General features: G+C 45.9%; 1 protein-coding gene across 2 annotated transcripts in view; it reads left to right on the forward strand.

Moving 5' to 3' along the window:
* The window catches only part of LOC144174971 (cell adhesion molecule Dscam1-like), a 706,974-nt gene that overhangs the window by 589,195 nt on the left and 92,779 nt on the right, over positions 1 to 25,000 (forward strand). For both annotated transcript variants that reach the window (XM_077703963.1, XM_077703962.1), the window contains exons 8-13: positions 1,187 to 1,594; positions 2,220 to 2,381; positions 3,239 to 3,526; positions 9,603 to 9,722; positions 14,798 to 14,974; positions 19,574 to 19,721. In XM_077703963.1, the coding sequence (XP_077560089.1) occupies positions 1,187 to 1,594; positions 2,220 to 2,381; positions 3,239 to 3,526; positions 9,603 to 9,722; positions 14,798 to 14,974; positions 19,574 to 19,721 (1,303 nt within the window). The remainder of the gene's footprint in view (positions 1 to 1,186; positions 1,595 to 2,219; positions 2,382 to 3,238; positions 3,527 to 9,602; positions 9,723 to 14,797; positions 14,975 to 19,573; positions 19,722 to 25,000) is intronic.

Raw genomic sequence — 25,000 nt, forward strand, 5'->3', positions numbered from 1 at the left:
CCGCGACCTCGTGCTCAGCAGCGCAACGCCTTAGCCACTGAGCCACCGCGGCGGGTAATTCCTATGTCTGCCTTGGGTATTGTCTGTCGGGCTGTGGTCTCTTAAAGCACCCATGCAAAGGTTGTTCTCACAGAGCCCTCTTTTAGGTCAACGGCACTGGGATTTTATCACAGAAGTGCCGTGCTTTCCCAGAAAGGGAAATTCGGTTCGCTTGCCTTGCTTGTTCTCTCATGAACTCTGTCGAAAGGTTATTTGGTTTGTAACAATCTTCCATCCTGCTTGCTGGCTCATTGCCGTCTAACGGCTGCACTTTAGCTAGATGTCACCGCCGCAATAACGAGTTTTTTTTTCTAGAGTAAGCAATCTGCCAAACGTAATGGGGTACTCACACGTGGAAGCCGTCAGTAAAGAGTGTACATACGTTCCATCGGTTGGCTGACCGATGTAACCCGCAACTTTTACACTCGGGATCGTTACCAGAAGTAGCATAAATGTTGGCTAGCTTCGCAGATGGGAAAGTAGCAAGGGTGCGTCTTTAGGTGAGTATGGTGTACGGCATTGCTGTTAAGAGAATGACACGGAACGCCGTCAGGTGTACAACAAACCTTTTAGCGAGGCCCATTTTCTTCTGCCTAAAAGCTTTTAGTCTTGATGACAAGATGCCTGCGCCTTACCCACGTTACACAGACGCAGAGCTGCTCAATATACACCAGTTGCGAAACTACCCATAGGCCACATGTATTAAAAACCCGTCCGCGATTGGCCCCCGCCCCTGCGGGCAAAGAGGGGCAAGTTGATGAGCCTGCCATCTCTTGACAAAAAGTAGTATTAGTAGTACTGAAGTGCGGCGGCTGCTGCCGTATGTCTTAGAAGTAAAACCGTGGAAACATAGGTGAAAATTACATAATTTATTGTTTCCTAATTTCAAAAGCAAGCTTTATTTTATTAAGTTGCGTTGTTAAGTAAATCCTTGCAAAGTCCAGTTTTTATCCCCTAGGTGGCGCGTCAATACGCTAGCCCCTCAGCTTCAGCGACGCAGAGATGCTCGCACAGCCCGGATTGGGATGCAGGGTTTCGCAACTAGAGTATATTGAAGAACTCCGACACAGAGCTTGTGAGTAGAGTGTTCGCTAGGGGAAGATTTTATTGGAGGGTTCGAACCCACCCGTAACTTTTCTCTTTACAGAGACGTCTCCGGAACTGAAAGCCGTGTTCACCCGCAAGCTGGTGGACCCGGGTGAGCGTTTCTCCCTGCGTTGCGTGGCGTCGGGGAACCCGCTGCCACGGGTCACGTGGGCGCTGGACGGGGGAGTGGTGGGCGAGAGCCATCGCGTGCACTACGGCGACTTCGTCAGCTCTGCCGGCGACGTCATCAGTTACGTGAATGTGACGTCGGCCACGCGGGACGACGGCGGGCTGTACCGCTGCGAGGCTTCTAACGACCTCGGCACGGTGTGGCACGACGACCGCATCGACGTCCGCGGTCCTCCGCGGGTGAGGCCTATGGCCAACCTGACCGTGACCTCGGGAACGACGCTTGTCTACCACTGCCCTTATACGGGCCATCCAGCGCCTAGAGTCACGTGGAGTAGAGGTGAGTAATGATGGTGATAGTCGTGGCGGCTTTTTTTTGCAGTTTCTGTTGAAACCCCGTGGCGGTTAGATTATGTTCTTCTTTTACTGAAGTTCGTTAGAGTCGTGAAGGTCAGCATTGGCGCCCTTCTGGTAGATATAGAGGTGGCTGTTCTCTTCGAAGATTTCGGGGGGGGGGGGGGGGGGTCGGCTTACAGAGAAATAGAAACTGCAATGAGATCACCGGAAGCAGCACTCCGAAGATTTATCTCGTGGGAGGCCTGGAACAGCTAAGACGAAAGGACGCAGACAAAGAAGCAAGTCAGAGTCTCTCCCATCGGCACCGGTTTTTAACTACTTTGTAATTCTAAAATGAGCTTGCACAAACTGGTTCAGCTTCAAAACTTCCGTCTGACAGTTTAGACGACGATGACCTTGAACGCACTAATTTGCGTTTTTCGTCGTAATCAATTGCTGGACTGCACCTTGATAGTATACAAGTCGCCAACATACTTTTGACGGATTATATGCTCTCGCGTTTCAATATACGAGTTGCTTTCATCGGAAGCTTTATTGAAATTGTCGGTAGAAATTTCCCCAAACCAATTGCCCCCTGTGTCCCCTCCTCCCTCCCGGAATTGCTACAGGAGGGAGAGATCTTCCCCACAACGAGAGGCAACGGGCCTTCGAAAACGGAACCATCGTCATCACCGACGTCACTCGCGAAGCGGATGAAGGTGTCTACACCTGCAAGGCTACAACCGCTTCTAAGCAAGAGGATAGCAAAGACCTCAACGTGAAGATTATAAGTGAGTGAATCCGGTGCTTTTTTGTTGACCAACGAAGCACCACGTTTATAGAACCGAACCACGAACCAGCACGTCGAGCATGATGATAACACTCGCACAATTGAAATAACAACACGGCTAAACGAGAGCAGGAGTTTACGCAAGAACAAGTTAGACTGTTCCTAGAAAACTGCCGCGAGCGTGAGGAAATGACGGCGCAAAATAATTAGGCCGGATTGTAGTATCAAAGGCATCTAAATCTCGCCAAGGAAGTCGCCGTCTTTTCATTTGTATTTGCAAGATAACCGGGGCCCAGGATCACGTCTCATGCTGATTACCCGCCTTTAGAGAACCTTCAGGTAGCGAGGAAAATGTGCGAGCGAGTGGCCATCGCGAGGGAATTGAATCACAATATTCTCCACAGCGACATCTACAAAACAGCAATAACTGCGATCCGAAATAGACACCGTCAGACGCGGTGCAAGAAGCGGAGAGCAGAAGCAACATTCATGCGCGTGCGATTCAAAAGGGAGGCAAAGGTCTAAGGCTGTCTGCAATTTTTTTTTATGAAATCTAAGAGAGTGTCTGCCCTGGAATGGACGGGTTCACCTCTGGGGTCGTCAACCCTCGAACATCTCAGCCTCCACGTAGATTGAGTGGATACCGCTTAATCAACGCCTGCAGGTTACACTTACCAACAACAATCGCTTTGCACAATTTTCATTTTGAAGCTGACAGGGCCATTGCTACAAGTGTCCAGGTCTCACGACTTCCCTTCTTGACTGCATGCGTTTATTGCATCAGCAAATTGGGTACAGATGTTAACCGAGACACTCGTAATGGAGGAGTCTAATCCACTGCTTTGTCACCGATTGCAGAGAAGACGGTGCTGAACCCGTTCAGCTTCCCGAAGACGCTGGCCGAAGGAATGCAGGTGGTGATCACGTGTTCGGTGCGCTCCGGCGACACGCCCATCAAGATCTGGTGGCTGAAGGACGGCGTGCCCTTCAGCAAGACGCAGCTGAACATCCACGAGTCGTCGCTGGGGGACCTGGGCTCGAACCTGGTCTTCAACGAGGTCGGCAGGGCACACAACGGCCGCTACACCTGCGTGGCCGAGAACGACGGCGGCATCACGAACCACACCGCTGAGCTGGTGGTGTTCGGTGAGTTGATAAGTGGTGCCGCGAATGGGAGCCTGCGAAGCGGGTGAGAAGGCCGTATGTGGGCAGCGGCTAAGATACGGCAAGACAAGGGGACGCGACAAAAAGACAATATACTTCTACATTTGTCTTTACAAAACGTCATAGCGTATTAACACGAAGGGGTCACTCTAAAGGTATGCAATGGAGCATTAGAACTAATTCCCCTTGCTCAGTACCTTTTCTAGTCAACAGGACGCTGACTAACCCATTGCCTACCCGTTTCTTTACCGAACGCGTTTCCTACACGCAAGCACGCACACACGTGTACTTACGTAGGTACGTACGTGCGTACGTACGTATTTATTTCTTATTGCCCCGTAAGGCCCTCATTAGCAGCAAAAATGTAAGCCACCGGTGCTCGTTTCAGATAGACTTAAAATCTCACCCTTCTCTCGCGCTTACTCAAGTGTTTGCGGCGGAGCAGCCCCAAGTCAGCCTTCGTACGGTGTCTTTCTTCGCCTTTTTGCACCGTCTTCCTCTTTTTAAGATTATAGTCAGAAAGACCGGAGCTGTAAACTAATGCCGTCAGCATGAACTGAAGGCATTACGAAAACGTTCTCTTGACAATGCGTAAAGCTGATTATATATGTGTCTGTAAGGTTTTTAGGTCACGCTACAAGAAGAATACAAAAAAAAATCATGCACCCCTCCGTGTAATGACGACGATGGTTGAACGCGAAGCTTTCTTGTGACGGATTCTTTGGTTGTCGTCTGAGCTTGGACTGAGCTTGGACCATGTCGAAATGGAGCAATGCAACTATTTGCCGTCAAAAGAGTTGTTCTTTTTTCGGGACTTCATCCCCCCTATAATTCGCGCTTTTTTTTGCAAGTTAACCTCCCCGAGGTTTTGCCTCATATTGTTGTCTCATCGTCATTCTGTACACGACCTTGTTTGGGAGGCGGGGGGGAGGGGGGGGGGTATATATGACCTTGTTTATGGGGGTTTATTTATAAAAAGTGCACTTGAATACGGTTTTTGGCGGTTCGGTTTTCCCCAGATTATATGTTCTCTGTGCCTCATGTTAATCTCTACAAGGACCTCATTTCCATGCTTTTACCGGCACCACGATATAGAAGTGTTTATTATAACTTGCCTGGCCAAGATATAATAAACACTTCTGCCGTGTCCGTAAAATGCCGCTTTATCCCTCACCAAAATTGTTTTCTTCAAACTGCACAGCGAAACGGTGCCTGTTGAGACGTTGGTGCACAACCGGAACATTTTTGTGTCTTCTGTGAACTACAGCCTGTGCGGTTTACCGGAAACTATTGAGCCCTGCTTCATAAATTGCAAGGATGCCATTTATAATGGGATGTTCTCCAAAGAACCCTTAAGAAGGATTTTGAATTGACTCCACATGGTATACGGTATCTCCTATCACCCACAGTGGGTGATGTGACATGTGATTGTTTTTTCTAATCGCTCTGCATAGTTTATGGAAAACACGAATGCTGGTTAGGCACCCTGAGTCTATGGTTTCTTCCAGAAAACACGTCTGCCAAATGACCATTTATCTTATAGACGTCTATGACCAAAATGATTCTCGCACTGATTAGTAACCCCTCTTCATTAGTTGTTCACTGTTGCCGCCGTTTTAAACTAAGAGGGCATAATTGAACATTGTTTTTAGTTTCGTTTTTCAGCTTGTAATCAGCTAATTTGAATGTGTAAATAGTTGTAAATGTGTGTCGTGATAATCGTTTCCCACATTGACATGTAGTGCAATAAATACCATCTGGAAAACAACAACAAGAAAAAGAAATGGAGCAATGGGATAGACGCTGGATTTATAACGCGAATGAAATGACCCAGGTTCCATTTCGGCCAGTGAAGCGTTTTTTTTCGTTCACTTCACCGACGATTATTCATCATCATCAGAGAAACTTGGCTTCCCCGCATGGCGTTTTCTCGTTACAGACGCCATCAGTGAGAGGCGTAAAGCTCCGCTTTAAAAAAAAAAACACAGGGATTCACTCATTCCGCACGACTCAGTAGCCAATTCTAAGGGTATAGCGTTCGCGTAACACTTCAAAAGAAAGGAAGGTGGGCGAAGAACTAAGTAACCCGACAAGGAAGTCGTTTCTTGTCCAGTCAGTTAACTAAGGAAAATCTCCCACTGTAACCGCACTGACCGGTTCCGAAAAGCGAGAGCGCTTGCGTACTTAAGTTTCTTCATGAACTTCCTTCGCGAATATATTCGTTAGACTCCTTCTGGGTACTTAGATGGTGCCCAAAAGCTGGCTGACGCGTGCTTCTTTATTGAAGATTAGGTTGCGGCAGAAGAAAAACAGTTCTTCGGGCAAACGAGCGAAATTCTGGAATAATGTACAAAACTAGTACCCCTGCCTTGGATTCAGCCGACCATGGGTGAAAGGAAAGAAAAAAAAACCTTTTTCAAAACTGTGCATGGGCATATAAATGGTTCACAAAAACGAAATTCGTCAGGGCTTGCGAAAAGAGGAGACGAGCTTTGGTGCTCATTTGCGTTGCACAGTCGGTGTCTTAAGACTTGCTGGCACAACGAGCCTGCCTTTGGCTGTCGGCATTCAAATGAAGGCGCAAGTGCGCACGGTTCTTTCCCCGGTTTAGGCGTATAACAAAACGCTTGCCTTAGAGTGGACAATATTGTTATCAACTTACTTCTGAAGTCCACATTTGAAACACTAGAGGAGTAAGCAGCTAAAAAAACAGAACGTTCTTTTTTTGTTTTTAGGGGGAAGGGTCAAGTTTTATTGTTTGTGGATCATAAATTAACGCTATATCCAAAATAAGTTATCCATTGGACATGAGACGCTTGTACGAAGCCGCAGCCTTGTTTCGCGGATGCACGCAAGGGGTGTTGAAAGTTGGCACTGTCAATAAATATTTGCACTGATTAAAGGAAATGTTACCAGTATGTTACCACAATGTATGTTACCAGCATCCTGTATCCAGGACGCAGCGTCCTGGAATGCAGCTGAATGAAGTGTCCTGTATGCAGCGGAATGCAGCGTCCTGTATCCAGGACGCTGCATTCATGAGGCAATCATACCTAAGAATGCGTGGATCACAAGTCATGAATAACGCGTTTTCGTGCGGACAAAGTAAAAAAAAACCCGCCAAACCACATAAAATGAAACTTCACCGACTTCCAGTTTTTAATCCAAGTGGGGAAACTGGAAACGTTTGGTGCGGAAATTGCAGCACTTGCGAAAACAAAGCCTGTAACCTGTGCTCTGCTGTATCATGGCGCGGTGCGTAATTTTTATTTTTAAGTGACGCCTGTTTAGTTGTAGCTCCTTAATTATTTAGATGTCTGGCGTCATCGTATGTCACCGTGGCGAGCGTCTTCAACAGTGGTCGGGCCCTGCCGGAAGTTTTCGAAAGAACAGGGTGGAATTGGCGGTAACTGCATTCAGGTGAACCATTGCCGTGCCTTCTTCGTGCTCCAATAAGGCTATTGACGTTAACCCGTGTTAGCATTGGTACTCTCTAGAGCATTGGTTCAACCATCTACGCTTTCCAGGAAAGGGGGAAAACGTCCTCTGTACCATTCGTGAATACTCGGCGCCACGGTGTGCTCGGCGCGGCCGTTAGAATTTTTTTTAAAGGCCTGTTCGCAGAAATAGTTTTGCTTTCGACACGAACAAACGTTTTCGTTTATTTTTTAGTGGAGGAAAAATTGGAGTTTCGTAGTTATTTGCGATTACAAGTCACCAGCCTTAACAAAAAAATTCAAAATTTGACACGCAGGATGACATCATCATCGGCCACCAGCACTAGCGGAAGTTCTAATGCGCACTTATAAAAGCTGACGTCAGCCACTAGTTTTAAGCGTTGAGTGCTGCCGACGTTTCCTCGCCTTGATGCCAGTAATATGTGAGCGCATGCGCGCATGCGCGTTTGTACGCAGACAACCATTTATTGTGCACGATAAATTGCGTCACATTATCGTGCTTAGAGCGCTGAATAAAATATTGAATGCTTGTTGCTAACCCTATTCTTCTTGTAAATCCATGCAGTGACAGCATAATTGCGCGTTAACCCTAACATTCGTACATCCCACGTTTTGCGACACGCGAGGAATAAAAATATGCCGCGTCTGGCGATCGACGCTTTCCGGCTTACGGATAAATTTCTATACTGAATACAAAACTGAACCCGCGACAATGACTGTTAATTCCGGGAGAAGTTCCAGGCGTGGCATATATTTATGCGTTTGTGGCAAAGATCGCTTCTTAATCTCTCACGCAAGCACACGAGCACTAAAAAGCATTCCTCGATGATAATGGGATGATTGCTTTGTGCACGACCTTTCGAACGAAGGCTTCTAGTAAGTGCTCGAGCAGCGAGATTACTTTTCCTGCACTTCCATTCTGCATACTAAAGCGCGTACTCTGGTCTGCTTTTTTTCAAAAGAATAACGCCCCTGGCAACAGGCTCCATTTTTGGAGCCTGCTTATGACAGAAGACGTAGAATGAACAAGGCTTAGCGCTTAGAACATTGCTGATGACCTCGTGCGCCTACCCAGTTGTCTCGTGCAACGCATTCATCAATTATTAGTTACGAGAATTCGCGGTTGCATAAATTACAACAATCAAAATGCATGCCGACAGCCTGCGCGGAAGAAAACGTTCGCTTCTACCACTTTTCGTCATAATCCGTTTAGCACGGGATAAAAATCGCTTATTTTCATAATTGGTTGGGTGGCGCAATGAATCTTACGAAAGTTTTACTATTATTCCGTATGGTTCTTTTGTCGTTATGGCTGACGCGAACTGTGAAAACAGCGCGAGTTTTTCTGAAACGGGACACCTCGGTCGAAGAACTTTTTTATGCAATGTAAATCACTTGCTAAATCAATCACCATCCCTAATGTGGAAGTGTTTGTATCGTCCACTGTGCTGCAGCCTGAAAGGATGGCAGGCTGAGGGACGCAGCGATGTCAACGAATTGCTGTTTCGGAAGTGCAATACGCGGCTTGATCTCGAAAAGAAGCAAGCAGTAAAAATTTCAGTAGCCCTAAAAAGATTCTGGGAAAAGCAAAACACGTGCACGCAGATATGCAAAACCACGGCTGGTCTGGACACGCTCACTCGCGAGCGCAGAGCGAGTGAGTGCGCCTAGACCGGCAGTGGCAAAACCTTGTAGAAAACCCTGCGTATATTAAAGATATAGACCGAAAGAGCTAACTATAAGGCTTTGTTTTATCGACTGTGCTCTGTTACCTGTATCTTTGGGTACATAAAAGCCTGCCTCGTAAAGAGAAAAAAATTCACTCATATCCACGAAGAGAATCATGACCAGTGGGCGAAGCACTGGGGATCGTTCTTACCGTAAATCACACGTGGCATTGCGCACTAGCTCATGTAAATGAGTGACAACGCGTGTGTACAGTATATACAATTCCAATCCAATCCAATCCGATACAATTCTAATCCAATCCAATCCAATCCAGGCCAAATCCAATCCAATCCATTTCAATCCGAAAAAAATTCAATCCAATCCAAATCCAATTAAATCCAATCCTGCAAACTTTTAGGTGGGTTGACATACACATATTCGGTTTATAACACTGTGTGCACGGACGCCGAGGCACAGACAAAGCGAGGTCATGAGGTGCTTCGCACCTAAAACCTATCGACAACATTTATTGTTTTCGACTTTGGAATCCTAAATGTAGTGAACGGCTCGTTCGACCAGCACTGTCTGATTTAAAGAATGTCTAAACGATCGTAAGCCCTCAAAACGTTCAGTGTCCAATCCATATCGGACTTAATTTTACTGGTGGTTAGATCTAATTGTCGATGGTACTACCAGCACGCCTATTCCTTTGTACCAACCAGAAGTCACCAAATCCATTTGGTTGCTCCCAAGAACTTCCTGATATGGTTTGTGAAAATTTCAACCCACATACGAAAGTACGATAATTGTGGCAACAGCAAGAAAAACAAATGAAACCCGTTTTTTCCCTTCATCGTTAAGTCGCAGTGAACTCTGTACTGTCTTATTCGTTTTCTTCACTATAACTTGTGCCTCTCGCATTTCACCCGTAGTTCCGCCCAAGTGGAAGATCGAACCGAGCGACAAGTCAAGCATTGTCCGGTCGAGGGTGACCTTTGACTGCCAAGCGGAGGGCCATCCCCCACCACTCATAAGATGGAAGATAGCTCTCGGTAAGTATGTAAATTGTAGTAGTACACATTACTCCAAAAAGTAACTAAGACAAAAATGACACACTACAAACATTCCGTACCTGTCTTTTTTTTTCTTTCGGTATACTGGTCAGAAACCAAGTCTGAAACCGGAAGTCATTATTGACTCGGAACTAAATTTGCTTTCGTTACTGAGCAACGTCCAGCTTGGCTTGCAGACAGTTGCTGCATGCGCAGTGCGAACGACCCGGAAAAGCGATCGGGGTGGTTCAGCGTAGCGTGAAATGATTGCCAGAATCGTTGTAACGATAGTTTCTTGTCATTGCCACATGTTTCTGTCGGAGGTTGCCCATTTAATGTGAGAATGATGTCCCCCTTACCAAATGTTTCAAAATTTCACTGCCCTTTCACTCTGCGAAGAAGGGTCACCAGCGAAGCCGTGGTGCTTAGCGTTGGGGTCGTCTTACTATAAATGTAAAAAAGATACAAAACTTTCGTGGAATTAATTCTAAGTTATTCCTATATAATGTGTTTTATGACAGTTTCCATAAAAGAGAAGTTACAGCCATTTTCTGTAACAATAGTTTCTCCGTAGATGGCCATGTGTTTAGAGTAGACAGTAACTTCCAACGTTTACAACTTCACTGCGAAATAAATAATTATCACAAGTAAATGAAACTTGGTGTAAGGGTAGCGTCGGCTTAGCGGCTAGTTGTATTTAATTCGTTTAGGGATACTTTTGATAGCAGAATAGTTAGAGCCATTATCAGTGCTCAAACTCCATCCGCTGATGACATGCGTCGCAATGCAACACCCAATGGGGAAAAGTCGGCTTACAAAAATGAAGCTTACACCAACCCTTTTCAAGTAGGCTTCACCTTTAAGGACAAATGCATTGCTGAAAAGACATTTTTAAGGGGAGTGGGTCAATATAAGCCGTTTTATATCAAGATATCAAGGGCCTAGGACATTCAAGGGCCTAGGACATTCAAGGGCCATATCAAGGGCCTAGGACAGGATACACAGATTTCACTGACGTCATATCCGTTACGGAAGTGACGCCAGTACAACGAAGCAAGCGGCCTGTAAAGGGTGCACTCCGGCACGCAGGGTCTTATTGTGGAGAAGCAACCTTTAGTATTAAAAAGTACGTTATACCAGAGTCATTCAATGCTTTACTGGTCACGAAACTTCGGCGCTCGCTTCATATAGGGACCGCGCGCGCCACTACAGGCGCCACCGCCGCACGAAGGTCATGCAGCTGCCGCGCGTGCGGTGTATTGGCCAGCTCTTGGCGTGCAAACGCTCGCTGCTTTTGGTGTCTGCGCGCTAATTAAGTGTGTGTTTTTTTTTCGTAGTAGTTAGCGATGAATAGTCCAGTTATTGTGTTTATCACCTGCCTTCAATGGAGTTTTATTTTGCGAAGTAAGTTACCGTAGATTTCGGCAGCGAACGGCAATGGCTTCTGTGTGCTCTGGCACAAGCGCTGCGCCGTCGTGTTTACGGATTTTTAAATCTGTATTGCTTCTTTTCTTAAAGCAAAGTTGTAAATACCACATACGGTAGCTGTGTAGTCACGGACTGCTGCGGGCCTATCGATAATACAATAAAAAAACTGAAAGAAACCAAGTACGCGTCGTTCAGACTACGCTTAATAAATCCGTCGATTGCTCTGGAATGCACAGAACGCTAAAAGAGATAGCCCAATAGTATTGTCGTTTCGATGAGTGGGTACACACTTCAGAACATCTAAAAACGCTACAGAAACGCGAAGGATAAAAACACGAAGAGATATATGTTGCACCATGTGTCTTTCTGCTTCCACGCTTTGCAATCCTTGCAAAAACAGGAAGCGAAAAAAGAACAATGAAACTGATTTTATCACACGCAACAAAAAATTTCAATGTTACGAAGGGAGACAAAAGAGCGTCGTCCAGCGTACAAAAATTTATTTTTTCGCGCTGCGATGTGCAGCACACCGCGGAAACAGAATATCGCCACGTAGCCAAGAACGACGCAAAGCTTTTTTGAACGCAGCGAGCTAGCGATCTCCTGCACTACAAAAGACTACAATGAAACACAAACGTCGAAGAAGCAGTCAGCAGTGTGACGTGAACAGATTAATGTCGATAAAGCGTGTTGCGCGGCGTTTGCTATGCATGCATTACTCTTGGAACGTTATTAATTTCAGATCCATGGAAATAGGATCGATACCATTGTCGAAGAAACAAAAAATCAAGTTAGCAACAAGGTGGCACCCTTTCCATATCAAACAATATTGCCCGACGGGACGTACGACAAAAAGTGCAAACGGGCGCTCCGGTTGAAACGCCAGATAAGAAACCGGAATCGGCCACGCGCGGTTACAAAACAAACAAAACGAACCCTAAGGGATAATTCGCAGAAATATGAAAAGTAAAAGCACAAGGACGTCCCAAAGCTTTTTTTACACGCGAGCCTGAGCGCAAGGTAATAGAAGGTTGCAAACAGGTAATGAAGCACCGCTACAACCTGACTGATATGACAAAAATCCGGCTTTAAGTTAGCCTTGTACAATTCTAGGTCCACGATGCTCTCAAAAGGGTACATTGCTTTTTCCATTCTCATACACAGTGCATTTCCACACAGTGTCGCACACTTATAATCGAAGCTGAAATCTCCCGTTGCTTATTGCCTTGGAATGGCGCCCCTCCATTTCTCACACAGCTGCCCGTCGCTCGGTCAACAGAACAAGGAAACATTTTCTGTGGTATCGTTGTACAAGGAACGACATCCCGGGACGCAACACATGTTCGGCATCGTCGTTGCACTACTTAAGTCGCATCACAAGAGCGCGATATGCACGTTACAATTTTTTTCCCGCACAAAACAAACACAACTCGCCGCGGCTCCACCGTTCGAGCCAGCGCAACGCCGCCCGAGGAGTGACCTCAGTGAGAGGGTGGCGCCACCGCGCGGCGGCCAAACGCAGCATATGAAGCTCTCCGATTTAGTTACGGAGCAGTTTCGTGACCAGTAAAGCATTGAAGGACTCTGGTTATACTTAGGGGTGTTCGTTTTCGTGTTTTATATTTTAACACGAAAGTGTTGTATGCCGGGATGCATGCATCAAGATATCACTGTCGTCATATCCGTCACAGAAATGACTCCAGTACACATTTGCCGAAGCGACCGGCCAGCAGGACGTCGCTCGCCAAGCACACCCACAAGACAGCCGCCGACCCGCAATTCATGCTCATCTGCAGATTTCGCTGCACATTTCACTTTCGTGTTTTACCGATTCCTATGACAGAGAAATCAACATGATTTTTTTTTCTATACTGGCAGCCAGTTTCAGCGCCGCGGAGGAACCTGCCCAGAGATAGTAGAAACACTCCGTGTGATACCAGTGCCAGCACAGCAGCCGCGAAGCTTTGGTTGCTCCCCGTCAAAAGGAAGTTGATGTGAAAAAGCCACGGCTAGACGTTTATTGCTAACTGGATAAATACGGTGATCATTTCAACGTGAAAATAATGGGAGTTCCCTCGCTAGATAATCTCAGCAAGCGTTGACAGGAGAAACCGGTGAATTTAAGCAAAAGCAGAAAGAAACTTTCCGTTCTACTTAAGCGTCATCGTTTCAGATTTAGAGGTATATACCTGCTTCATTCCGTCACTAATTTCAGTAGCACAGCACAAAATAATATGGCTATTAGAAGTGGATGAACCAAGACCGCGCCTGTGTTAGGCTTTCCTCTCATATTCACATATTTTAAATAACTGAAATGCGAAAGCCTGCCTAGGATAGAGCGTGCTCCAAATGAATAACAAATTGATCTCCTGACCTAATGATCAATAAATACATATATAACTTTTGATTGATTGATTGATCCTGACCTAATGATCAATAAATACATATATAACATTTGATTGATTGATTGATTGATTGATTGATTGATTGATTGATTGATTGATTGATTGATTGATTGATTGATTGATTGATTGATTGATTGATTGATTGATTGATTGATTGATTCTCATTCCCGTTTGTAGAATATTTTGGGTGGCTTTAATTTTCATGAAAGTAAGCTAGCTGGCTATAATTCCGATGTCGAAAACAAGAATACAACGACATCAACACTCTGATATAATTTATGCTTCTTTAGCCGCTTATCCGTAGTGTCTTGCTCGGTAGACAAAGGCCTTGGGACATTTTGAACATCTATAACATCCTTTGCGTTACAAAACAGAACTTATTTTCTTCCATATGGACCGCATGTGCCTTATTTACATTTAGAAGCATTAAAAATGTATGCTCTCCTAGCCAAGCTGTGTGGGAAGCGATGCCTGTCTACTGCGCTGCACCGCGTAAGGGAGAAATACAAATATCTGCCGCCTAGCAACCGACTTTTCTAGTCGTAAACACTAGAAATTTTCTCTTCGAGACACCCGCAATCGAAGAAAGGGTAATTTATACTGACCATGGTGCACGCGGGAGGACTACATTTAACATGACCATCGGGCTGCTTCGGTAAATATCACCTCCACAAGTCTTGCATTAAAAGCTGACGAGGGATCGATACGGACGGTATTTTATGAACGGGCATTTTTAATGGTGGCGCCACCAGTTGCGTGACTGCGCTGCATCAGGCCTCGTACATCCGCCAGACGTGTCACCGCCCAGATACAACAAAAACCTGCCGTCACACACTGAGAAGGAGATTTCTGCACGAGTAATGGAATGAAGCAGATCAATAACGGGTCTCAGGCAACAGATGAAGGCGTCTAAAAATAAATAAACGACAAAAAGGCAACGCTCAGCATGCCGGGTTATCTTTCACTCACGTACGTTATTTTTTTTTTTTTTTCCTCATGCTCAAACTCGAACACCGACTTCAGCTGCTCCCTGCGGCGAATACATCTCCCGAACTTTTCCTTCAGTCCCGTCTCTTGTTTTCCGCTCATGTGGAATTGGATTTTGCCAAGAATTATATCTAACATTTGCTGATGTTTTTTTCTTCTTCTCCTTTCTTTCTCCATCCTTCTCCCTCTTCCCTCCCTCCCTCCCTCCCGCTTTCTCGAACCTCGGTCCCATTTCCTTTCGTCCCGCGCGCACAGGAGACGATGCGGGCAAGGCGTTTAAGTCCATAATCAGCAATTACCATATGCAGATGTTCGAAAACGGTTCGCTCATAATCAACGACGTGGAGCCCAAGGACGCCGGCAAATATCTCTGCGAAGCCACCAATGGGATCGGTGTGGGCCTCAGCACCGTCGTACGTCTCTCGGTGCATGGTGAGTGCTCCGGGGCGTATGACGAAAGCCCGCCGCCAAGTTTTCGATGGCCGACGAGGCGAGCGAGGTTCTTCGTTCCTTAGAGGTCCCGCCATCTGGTTCTTGCTGAAACGTTTTTGACTGTGCTTGCTTTCTTCATAGCAGAACGGCGCCACTAATTTATCGGAGGTGTCGTAGTGAATCAAATATTGACTCTTTTGAAAGAACGAACAGCACAGAAATATTCCTGCTTTAGTGCGTCCCGTCATATTTTTAGAAAAAAAAATGTATGATGAATATTTTTGTAGGGATAGTGTCGCCCAAAAATAGATACGCCAGAATTAAGACGAATATGTGCGAAGATCAGCACCAGCGTATCAAGGATTCCTGCCATTAATTTTGTTTTCTTAGTTTGTGTTTTGAATCCAGCGGAGGCATTAACGGAGGGAGTCGTTCAATCCTGTTGAAGCCCCCATCACGTCTCTGCGTCGCAGTAGGGAGTTCCATAATTATTATGGAGGAAGTAGTGGCACAACACTCCCCCCCCCCCCCCCCCATCCCTCTTTCTCACGGGCGACATATTTACAGGTAAGGTTTTCAGAAAGGACGCATTAGCTGAAATGCGTTCCGGCTACGTTTGATTATCACATAAAATTTCCACGACGTGAAGCTATCTCGGTCGCCAGTACAGGCAGTACTCGGAAGTTTTCTATTCGGCATAACAAAAACTATATATACATATGGACTCAGGGTTGCCGAAGAAACCGGAAAAGTGGACAGTGATGCTGTCTTTGTGTCCACGAAACGACACCCGGTGGGCGGCCGGGCCGCAAGAGGAGAGGAACACAAGTCGTAGTCTTCGCAGGGCAGGGCGCCTCCACACCAAGTGGTCTGCAGAAGCCTGCTCAGCAGGAGTGGGGCTGAAGGGGCACGTCTTGTCAAATGGGGCATGGTACTGAGGTGACTAGGTCTTTGTCACATACGGCGTCAGCTCCCCCCCTCCTCCCCCCTCCCCCCCCTTAGGCGAAGTCGCCTGAGAAGGACTTCATCTAAGCGGGACAAATTGTCCCATGTTTGTCCTCACCTGCGCCCTTTGTGCGCAAAGTATTTTTGTGAAAATTACACGTCCCCGCTACCTCCCCCCCCCCCCCTTTCCATGGCATATTAACATAAGCTCAGTGCCATATCCAGTTATTCCAGGACATTTGGAATTCATGATTGTTACGATTTCGCAACGCCTTTACACGCTCACAAAAATTTAATTAACCCAGACACCTTAAACTTTGCCTGGAAAGCGTTCATACCCTGCCCAAGATTTTTTTGAAACGTTAAACTCTCTGTCTCGTATAATACCATAAAGGTCGGAAAGATTGTCCTCCCCCAAAACATCGCCCGCTTCTTATTAGGCGTGAAATATATTCAACTTACTAAAAGACTCTAAATATCGCCCAACCCCTATAATCGCGCTGCCTTGGACGCCTTAGAAAGCCCGGGTAGCTCCCTCCGCGAGGACGTCCCGCGGCCGCAAACACCGCCGATCTCTTGATTTTGAACAAAAGGGACACAACCTCCACGGCTTTTTTACTTGATATCTCCGCAGTGTGGGTTGGCGGTGCGGCCACTTTTTTGTAGTTTTTCGCATCTGACCCGAAAGTTCGCCCAACCCGTATTTTTCACTTGATATCGTCGCAGTTTGGGTGAGTGTTCTTTCGGAAGTTTACGGTAGTTATTTTAAGACTGTGGGCAAACGTCCTACGCACTTTACACAATGACCCTAAGTAGGTTAAAAAAATGCGTTTAGGAATTTTTTTTTTTGTAAAATCGCCCAATTAACCTTTAGGTCGGAATCATTAACTGCGCATTACCCCTATAATTCTCTTTTTTCTATCTTAATAAAAATTCGTTGCCATTGATAGCTCTCCCAACATACGGGAAAGCCTGCGTAGAACACCTTGGAATGTCTGCTTTATTCTTTATTTCGGAACCGGTAATTTTTTTATGCACTCTAAAAGCAGGCTTCAGGTGTTCAGCCTACCCAACGTCCCATGTGAATTTGATCTGCCTATATATTTTATCTATATCCGAACAGTGGAAAAGAGCCTACACGCTTTGTATAAACGCTTCTCCAAGTAGTGTGAAAAGGCGCATCTCGTCACTCCCTTATACAGCCACATTAACCTACATGTCGGAAACTTTCACCGCATATGCCTCTTGACATGGGCCTATTCCCCCTAAAATGAAACTGTATGCATCTCTTCATTCTCGCGAGTCATAAAAAATGCATGCAGCACATAACGCTTACGAACACTCTTGTCGCACTACCAGGTTCGCGGTAAAATAATAACGAGGTACAGCAGGTTTTTAAACAGTGCCAAGCAGTACTGAAGGCTGGCGTCCCAAAAACCTTCATTTAAATGGGTACACGTAGTATTGAGCCCTGCTCTGCGGTCAACATTAGTGCGTTGTCGCCCGCACATCACCAGCAGCACTGCTGCCAGAGCAGTCAAGGGCTTGTAAGATAAATGGGAATGAAGATGCCTCGAAACTAGTTCATATGGTTGGCAGGATAAAATAGGATCGAGTAGTGCCGACATTAGACTGTGTCAACATACATGCACTCAAAAGACCGGCATTCGTTCGTTAGACTTTCGGGCATTAACAAACTTGCGCTAACCAGCGCTAACCCTTGTGCTAACCCTTGTCCCTACCAAGGCTTCGGAAAAAAAATTGGACGCCATACTAGACCGCTTCGTTTCACAGCCTCGTTAGCTAACGAGCATACTCGTTTTGTAGTATAGCCAGCACCGCAGGCCACTGACCACCCGGTGTGAATCTCATCGTTCAGATGGTTTCTCTTTGTACAATTATATTAGTTTTAAAATACCACTATTTTTGATAACGTATTCGAGCGTACCTGCAACGGCGCCACAACTGTTCAATACAAATGGTCGCCTGTAGCAAATGACGGTATATTATGTTTTCTCTGTGTGAAAAGATGGGGTAGGAAAAAAATTTGTGAGGGAGAGTTTTGTGAGAGAACAGATTTAGCGTGGAAAATTTTAAATACAACCCTCAACCGTACTTCCCACACAAATGCCATTGATAAGATTATTTTGAACAATGAAGAACTAACAAGAGAACGCTTAGCTAATGGTCTTAACAACCGTTTTGTCAGCATAACTATGGATGATTATGATTACAACGCCCTCCGTTATGTCGAACATGTAAGCGGTGATTCCTTTTTTTTTTACCAATTCAGTATGAGATGAAGAAGTAGCTGGAATTTTCCTAAGGATGAGTAACAGTGCCAGCTGTGATGCGGGTGGGATAACTATCAAGCTCATAAAATACGTTTTATACATAATAGCAGTATTACTAACGCATATATTTAACCTATACTTTTTAGAAGCAGTGTTTCCAAAGCAAATGCAAATCGCAAAAGTAGCAGTCATGCACACAAAATGGAGCAAAAACGACATGGGGAACTACTGACCCGTATCAATACTACCAGTTTTCTCAAAAGGATGGGAGAAAGTAATTCTTTCTAGAGTGGAAACCTTTTGCTCGTATTAATATAACACACGGAGTTCGGCTCAGATAGGCTTTAGAAGAAACTGCCACCGCAAACCCGAAATTTTATTTCAGATATAGCAGGGAACGTTCAACTGAAGCTAGTTGGTTGTCCTGCACATCAATTTCAAAACCGGGACACCGTCTTATAAGACCCTACTTCCTAAATTAAAGGAGACAAGGACGAGAGTGGTATTAGGCTGCCGCTGCAAGCTAATCCTGTTTGCTGCCCCCATTCCTCTGTAGTGGCGGTGGTCTGTCAGGGCTACTACAGCGCTTCTGTTCATAATTTAATCATTGTTATCATTGCATTAGTTGTGACTCCGGGTCCCAACCGTGAGGCAGAGATAATTAGAAGTATAAGAATTGGGTGGAGTTCATTCAGCAGGCATTCTCACATAATGAGTGGCGGACTAGCATTCTCCCTGAAGAAGAAAGTGAATGACAGCTGCATCTTACCGGTATTCACCTACGGGGCAGAAACTTGGGGGCTCAATAAGAGGGTTGAACTTAAATTGAGGACGACTCAGCGAGCAATGGAACGGAAGATATTAGGTGTAACATTGAGGGACAAGAAGAGAGCGGAGTGGGTCAGGGAACAAACGTGTGTTAGGGACACATTAGTAGAAATTAAGAATACATGGACGTGGGCAGGGCATGTAATACGACGGCAAGATAACCGTTGGTCATTGAGGGTAACAGAGGGGATCTTTAGAGAAGGCAAGTGTAGCAGGGGGCGGCAGAAGGTTAGGTGGGCAGATGAGATCAAGAAGTTTGCGGGGATAAATTGGTCGCAGTTAGCACAGGAAGGGGTAACTGGAGATTAATGGGTAATGGGAGAGGCCTTTGCCCTGCAGTGCGCGTGCATAGGCTGGTGAGGATGATCATTACGCAGGAAAGTAGTAGTTGTGGTCAAATGATCAAAACAAGAAGTACGCCCCCGTTTTTGGCCATGAAGGAATTGTTTTTCGGGAGAACAATGCAACGCAGATAGCTTGCATGTACGCGGCACCGCAACAAACCACCTTGGCTGTTCTCTTTCGTCCGCAGTGGCCGCCCACTTTAAGGTGAGCTACCAGCCGCTCCGAGTCAACAAGGGTGAGCAGGCGAGACTGGTTTGCGAAGCATATGGCGAGAAGCCCCTTTCCATATCCTGGAAGAAGGACAACATGATCCTCGATCACCGCTACATATCCAGGTGAGTTATGCGCAGTGCACCGATTCCAAAGTGCTATTTTAACACGTATATACGAACGGTTTCGGTTTGTGGGCGCGGATGTGTTTGCAAAATCAGGAACGTGGAACAGTTGCATAGCGAAGACGTAATGCCCGAAACCGCGAGGTGTCTCTCTCGTGATGGTCACGCGCAAACCACGTGATGCTGTCTAGAGTTAGTTGGCGCCACTTTTAAAACTTCAACAGCTGCGGACCAGGAGGAATAGGTGGAGTTTAAGTGAGGTATTGGGCTTCAATAGGAAGCCTGGTTGCCGCTTTCAAAGTGGAAGTATTGGTGCAAAGAGTTGCGGGAAATAGGCGTAACCCTCAATTTTGAGCACCTTAGTCAAAAGTGTATTGCACAGAGCTTGCTGCAGGGACAGTCGAGTAGACCTGAAAATTTCTATTAAATATATTATTTTTGAAATCGCTAGTTGTTTTTATGGAGCCCTATATTTCGTGAGCGTCGAGGGAATACAGCGCTGGAATTAGTAGTCTATCAGGGTGGCTACTATTAACGTTATTGAGCTAATACATGCTACGTGTGCCTCCTTGAACTATAAGCTATTCTTGATTGAAAGCTATTCTTGATTCATACAATTTATCGACTGATGAAACGTTTTGTCGGTTGCAAATAATAACTTAAAATTACGCGATTTTTACAGTTCCTTCGACTGTGGGCAAACTCTATTCCGTCGATATGTATGGACAGGCAACGTTCCAATGCATGAACAGCGTGGTAGTTAGCTTGGGAAGCCGTATATTTACGTATTTAAAGCAACAAGCACTGAAACGGTGCCACGTCCAATATTGCAGGCATGAACATTGTAGCACGCATGTTACTAAAGGGAAGCCGCAGTTTTGTAAACGACAAATACGATAGGATAACAAAGACCATTAAAAATTGAACAAAATTAGGAAGAAAAAAAATTACTTAAAGCTTTTTTTTAAGAAGTTTGTTGCAATATTAGTATGCGTAAGGGTGAAGCTGTCGTCATTTTTTTTTTTTTTTAGTTTAGGAGTCCTATTCTCGACTTCGTGAATTCGGCGTGAATTCACCATTTTGAATAAAGCTGTTTTTTATATTAGCTGTCAATTTCAGCACGTTCTTCCGGCTGACGAAATGTGCGTGGAGTCCTCATTTTCACGTTTCGTGACGTTTGCCGGTCGGCACCAGTTTTAAAGTTTAACTTTTTTGCTCGCTACTGAAGGCGCATAACTCTTCGCTGGAATTGAAGAACTAGACGAAATGCAACCAACGTGACAACAAAGGCCTGTTTTCAATATTAAACAAGAATATTGCTTACGGGCCCCGCCCTCTTTGTGAATGCCTGAGAAGACGTGATGTATTGTGAACCGTTAGCGGGAACGTGATCGTCACGCATTGGCTTCTTCAGCCTGCGTAAAAGTGCCGTGGCATTGCGTAGGAGCTTGCAAATGGTGGTTGCCATTGCCCCAAAATGGGGCAACTAACTTAGCTACCCTTGGGCGCCGTGAAATCTCCATGAACTGCCCCGAGCGAAGAGCACCCTCCTCTACAGACTGCGAATGGGCACGGCGCATATTTAACCATGCATGAGTGCACCAGGGCGAACGAGCACCTTTACCACAGCACAGGAGGTGCAATACTATAGGGGAAATTGTCGATTTTCGCTTCGACTTTATTGAACGGGCTCATACTATATCACGTAGCCACGCTTAATGACAGAAATTTCGGCACACTTCCAAGATTTTTCGTCTGCCACTGTGCCAGGACTAAGTATACGCGCGAGCGGCTCACACTGCAGAAAAGGCGGGTGGCCTCACGGCTGCTGCTAAGCTTTATTGGCGGTGCGGGATATGCAAGCGAGTGGTCCGCAACGTTATTACACGCAAAGTTGGGAGGATGGTGCGGCAGGGAAGCTACAGACAAGATATCGACAGCTCGTTCTACCGACCACCACCTCGTCACAACTACAATGACATCCCAAATGAGAATCCCTGGCCTTGCGCCCAGCACTCCAACACCTCAGCCGCTGTGCAATCGTCACGCTAAAAGTGCACTTTAGATCGATCCACGTGACTAAAACATACACTGGAAGCTTTGGTGCCCCACGCGGCACTTAATGGACTAATAGTCGGTCTTCGCGCCCACATAATTGTTCATGAAAGCAGCCATTGCTTATACGCCCTAAACAAAGGCATGTGCGTTGCAAATGTTTTAACGCCAGACGAACACACCGTTTTGACAGAACCATTACGGCTAAAACCACCGAAGCACCCTGAACGACCTGTCCTGTTTTGTCAAACACTGAACAGTAATCGACGTTTAAACTCGGTGGTGACTTCACAGGGAACTCACGCCACGAGCGAGTGCAGGCAAGCCGACAGCTGCGTAGACATCCCGGGAGGTAGACTTCGGTGTGGATCGCGCTCACCTCTATCATGTCTGTGGCCATTCACACAGACCACGAGGCTTGCTCAATCGGGATTTTTTTTTTCACTTAACGAACACACGCGCGCCCAATCTCAGCTGGAGTATGTGGTCAGCGAGAATGCACGTCGAGATTTCTATAAAAGAGCAAAAAAGAGGAGTAAAGGCGGGATAAGGGCACGTCCGACGGATCGAAGTGACAGGCAGGGGGGGAGAAAAGAAAGAAAAGAAAACCGCGCTGGAGAGGCCATTATTACCCCTTCGAATCGAAACCGCACAGCATGCGACGCGGGGCCCGTTTCAGCCGGCGGCGCATAGGAAGAGCGGCGGCAGTGCAGGAGACGGAACGCGGCCTACCCAATATTTTTCCGGCCGCCTCGGCTTGTACCGCGCTCGCCGGGGGGTCTCGGAGTTTAACGACGGGAACCTAAATCCCCGGTGGTTCCGCGCTGCGGGGCTTCGCGGCAGTGCATAAGGGAGAAATCGAGAATAGGATGAGGAAGAGGATGTGGAGGAAGGGAGCGGCGGGTTTTTCGAGAGGCTCAGGGCGGCTGGCCTGCTCCTGCTCTTCCTTCTCCGCATCCTCTTTGCCACACGGCGGCTGCGGCTGCGGCGCTCACTCGTATAGTACGCTCTAGCTTGTTAGAGACGGTGAACATCGATTTCCCTCTTTCGTACTTTGTTGTTGGTTTCCCGAGCGCTTTTGTTGCGTCGCGGGAAAAAAAAAAAGTAGTTGGGGAGAGAAGTTTGGAAGTGAACACGGAACGGCGCTCTCAGGGGTGACGAGAGAGAAAGAAAATTCGGTTAACACATGTTGGTAATAGATAAGGTGATCGATACCGCGCGCGCCTGACTGACCGTGTTGGTGCCGGAAGTGCGTAATGTGCGCCGGTCGAAGACTCATTTTGAATTCCTTCGCTCTGTTTTCGTGATTTATAATGGGACATGGGGAACTTAACTATTCTTGGTTATTACGGGAAGGTTACAGACGCTTGAATGTATGCAAAGAATTCTGAAAAAAAAAAAAATCGCTGACACTGGGGTGTCTCCAGACTGGGGAATCACGCGTCGTTACCCCCACTTACTAGACGTCGCCGACGCGGAAACGTTTGCTTCATAAACATTATTTTTACGCGCGAAATGCGAAATGTGACGTGTGTCAGAGTTCTAAAAATAGGTGGTGGTTCGAGGAGCTGTTGGTAAGACATGCTAGAATAGCAATTCAAAGAGCCCACTAAGCAAAATCAAAAATAAAGAAAGATGTATATTGATGGACAAATGAACCTCCATCACGAAAATATGAACGAAAACACTCAAATAGCGCGAGTTCTTTCCGTACAAGTCAAATTGACGCGTGGCTTAATTACGGTGCCAAAGTTGGGAAATGGGGCTTTCCAGATATAGCGCGCCATTGTTTAACCTCCACGAACAGTATTTTTTGATTTCAGATGCCCTGGTTCATATTTTTGTGTTCGCATTTTATTTGCTTATGTCTGTACAACGCATGATTCTTAGTCCGTTAGTCCTCTTTTACTGTTGCCATGCTTTTTTTCTAGAGACGGCTCCAACGTGGTAGATTGTGCCAGCACCCGCGCTGGCTACTAAAAGAGACTTAGCTGGGAGAAATGCAATTAGGATGTTTAAATCTTCCAAATTCACATCCTTACTAAATAATGAAACGCTTCTGTGAAAAAATAACACTCGGTAGGTTGGGGTATCCCGACTTTATTCCCGCAATCTGGCACACTGACTGGCACACTGATATAAGCCCAGCAGGGGAACCTCGAAATACTCGTGCCAAGCATGAATGTCGTAGCTGGAAAACTCTCGGTTTTTTAAAGACGATAGTCTTTCTTGGGCTACTTAAACCCAGAAATTTTGGCCTGTCTGTATGTCTGTCCGTCTGTCTGTCTGTGACTCGATTCAACCACCCGGCCAAAGTAAAACAATGCGTGCGCAATATTCTTATATAGTCACAGCTAAATCTACCCGTCTAAGTCCGGTGTAATGTTCATACCTGTCAACATTGTTGAAGATGAACAAGACATTACGCAAATATAAGACAACAAATTAATACAGAAGTGATATTTGCAGTATTCCTTTGTAAAAAATCACACATGCTTGTCTTTGGCGAAATTAAATACTTCATCAACTCCAGAAAAAAAATTCACTTCGCCGTCGCCTGCTGTCGCCCGCACCAATATGGCTTCTTGCGGCATTTTAAGGAATAAACCGGCAACAGTTACGAAAGGTTCCACTAGATAGGTTGCATGTTCTGCTTGCAACGCACGTGGAGTAGGGAAACGCGGTTCTATAAACGTTGAAGTAGGGCGCCTCGATTCACGCTCGTCTTCGCCGTACGGCAGCGTTGGCATCGAGACACCCGGTTTGGAGCAGTGGAACGCGGGAAATTTAAAATGATTTAAGCAAACCTTTGGCGTCTTTACCTTGGGAGGAGCGTCACGCAAGACGAACAGCATGAGAGGTGAGCGGGAAAGCGAAGGGAGGCATTTCCTTGGCAAAAGTCGATAAAGACTATCGTCTTTTGACGACATTTGCAACGAAAGGAGCAGATACGCGGCCAATTTTTTAATTGCGCACAATAATTTTCCAAGCGCAATTATGAATTGGCGTGGGAATTCATCTCGGATAATTGTTTTCGAATGCGTGGCATTCTTCGTCTTCGGAAAATCACTCGTAAAATTACTTGGAATTGCTGAAAACTACTTGTACTGAATTGAACTAGTTTAAATTACGTAGAATCTATTTGGAATTCCTTAAACTTACTTGAAATTTTTAGAAATTACTAGGACTTACTGGCGCTTATTACACTGGCAAGGAATTTAATT

Source organism: Haemaphysalis longicornis, unplaced genomic scaffold, assembly GCF_048455015.1.
Source record: "Haemaphysalis longicornis isolate Haplotype H1 unplaced genomic scaffold, Haemaphysalis longicornis Haplotype H1 scaffold_3, whole genome shotgun sequence".
Taxonomy (NCBI): Eukaryota; Metazoa; Arthropoda; class Arachnida; order Ixodida; family Ixodidae; genus Haemaphysalis; species Haemaphysalis longicornis.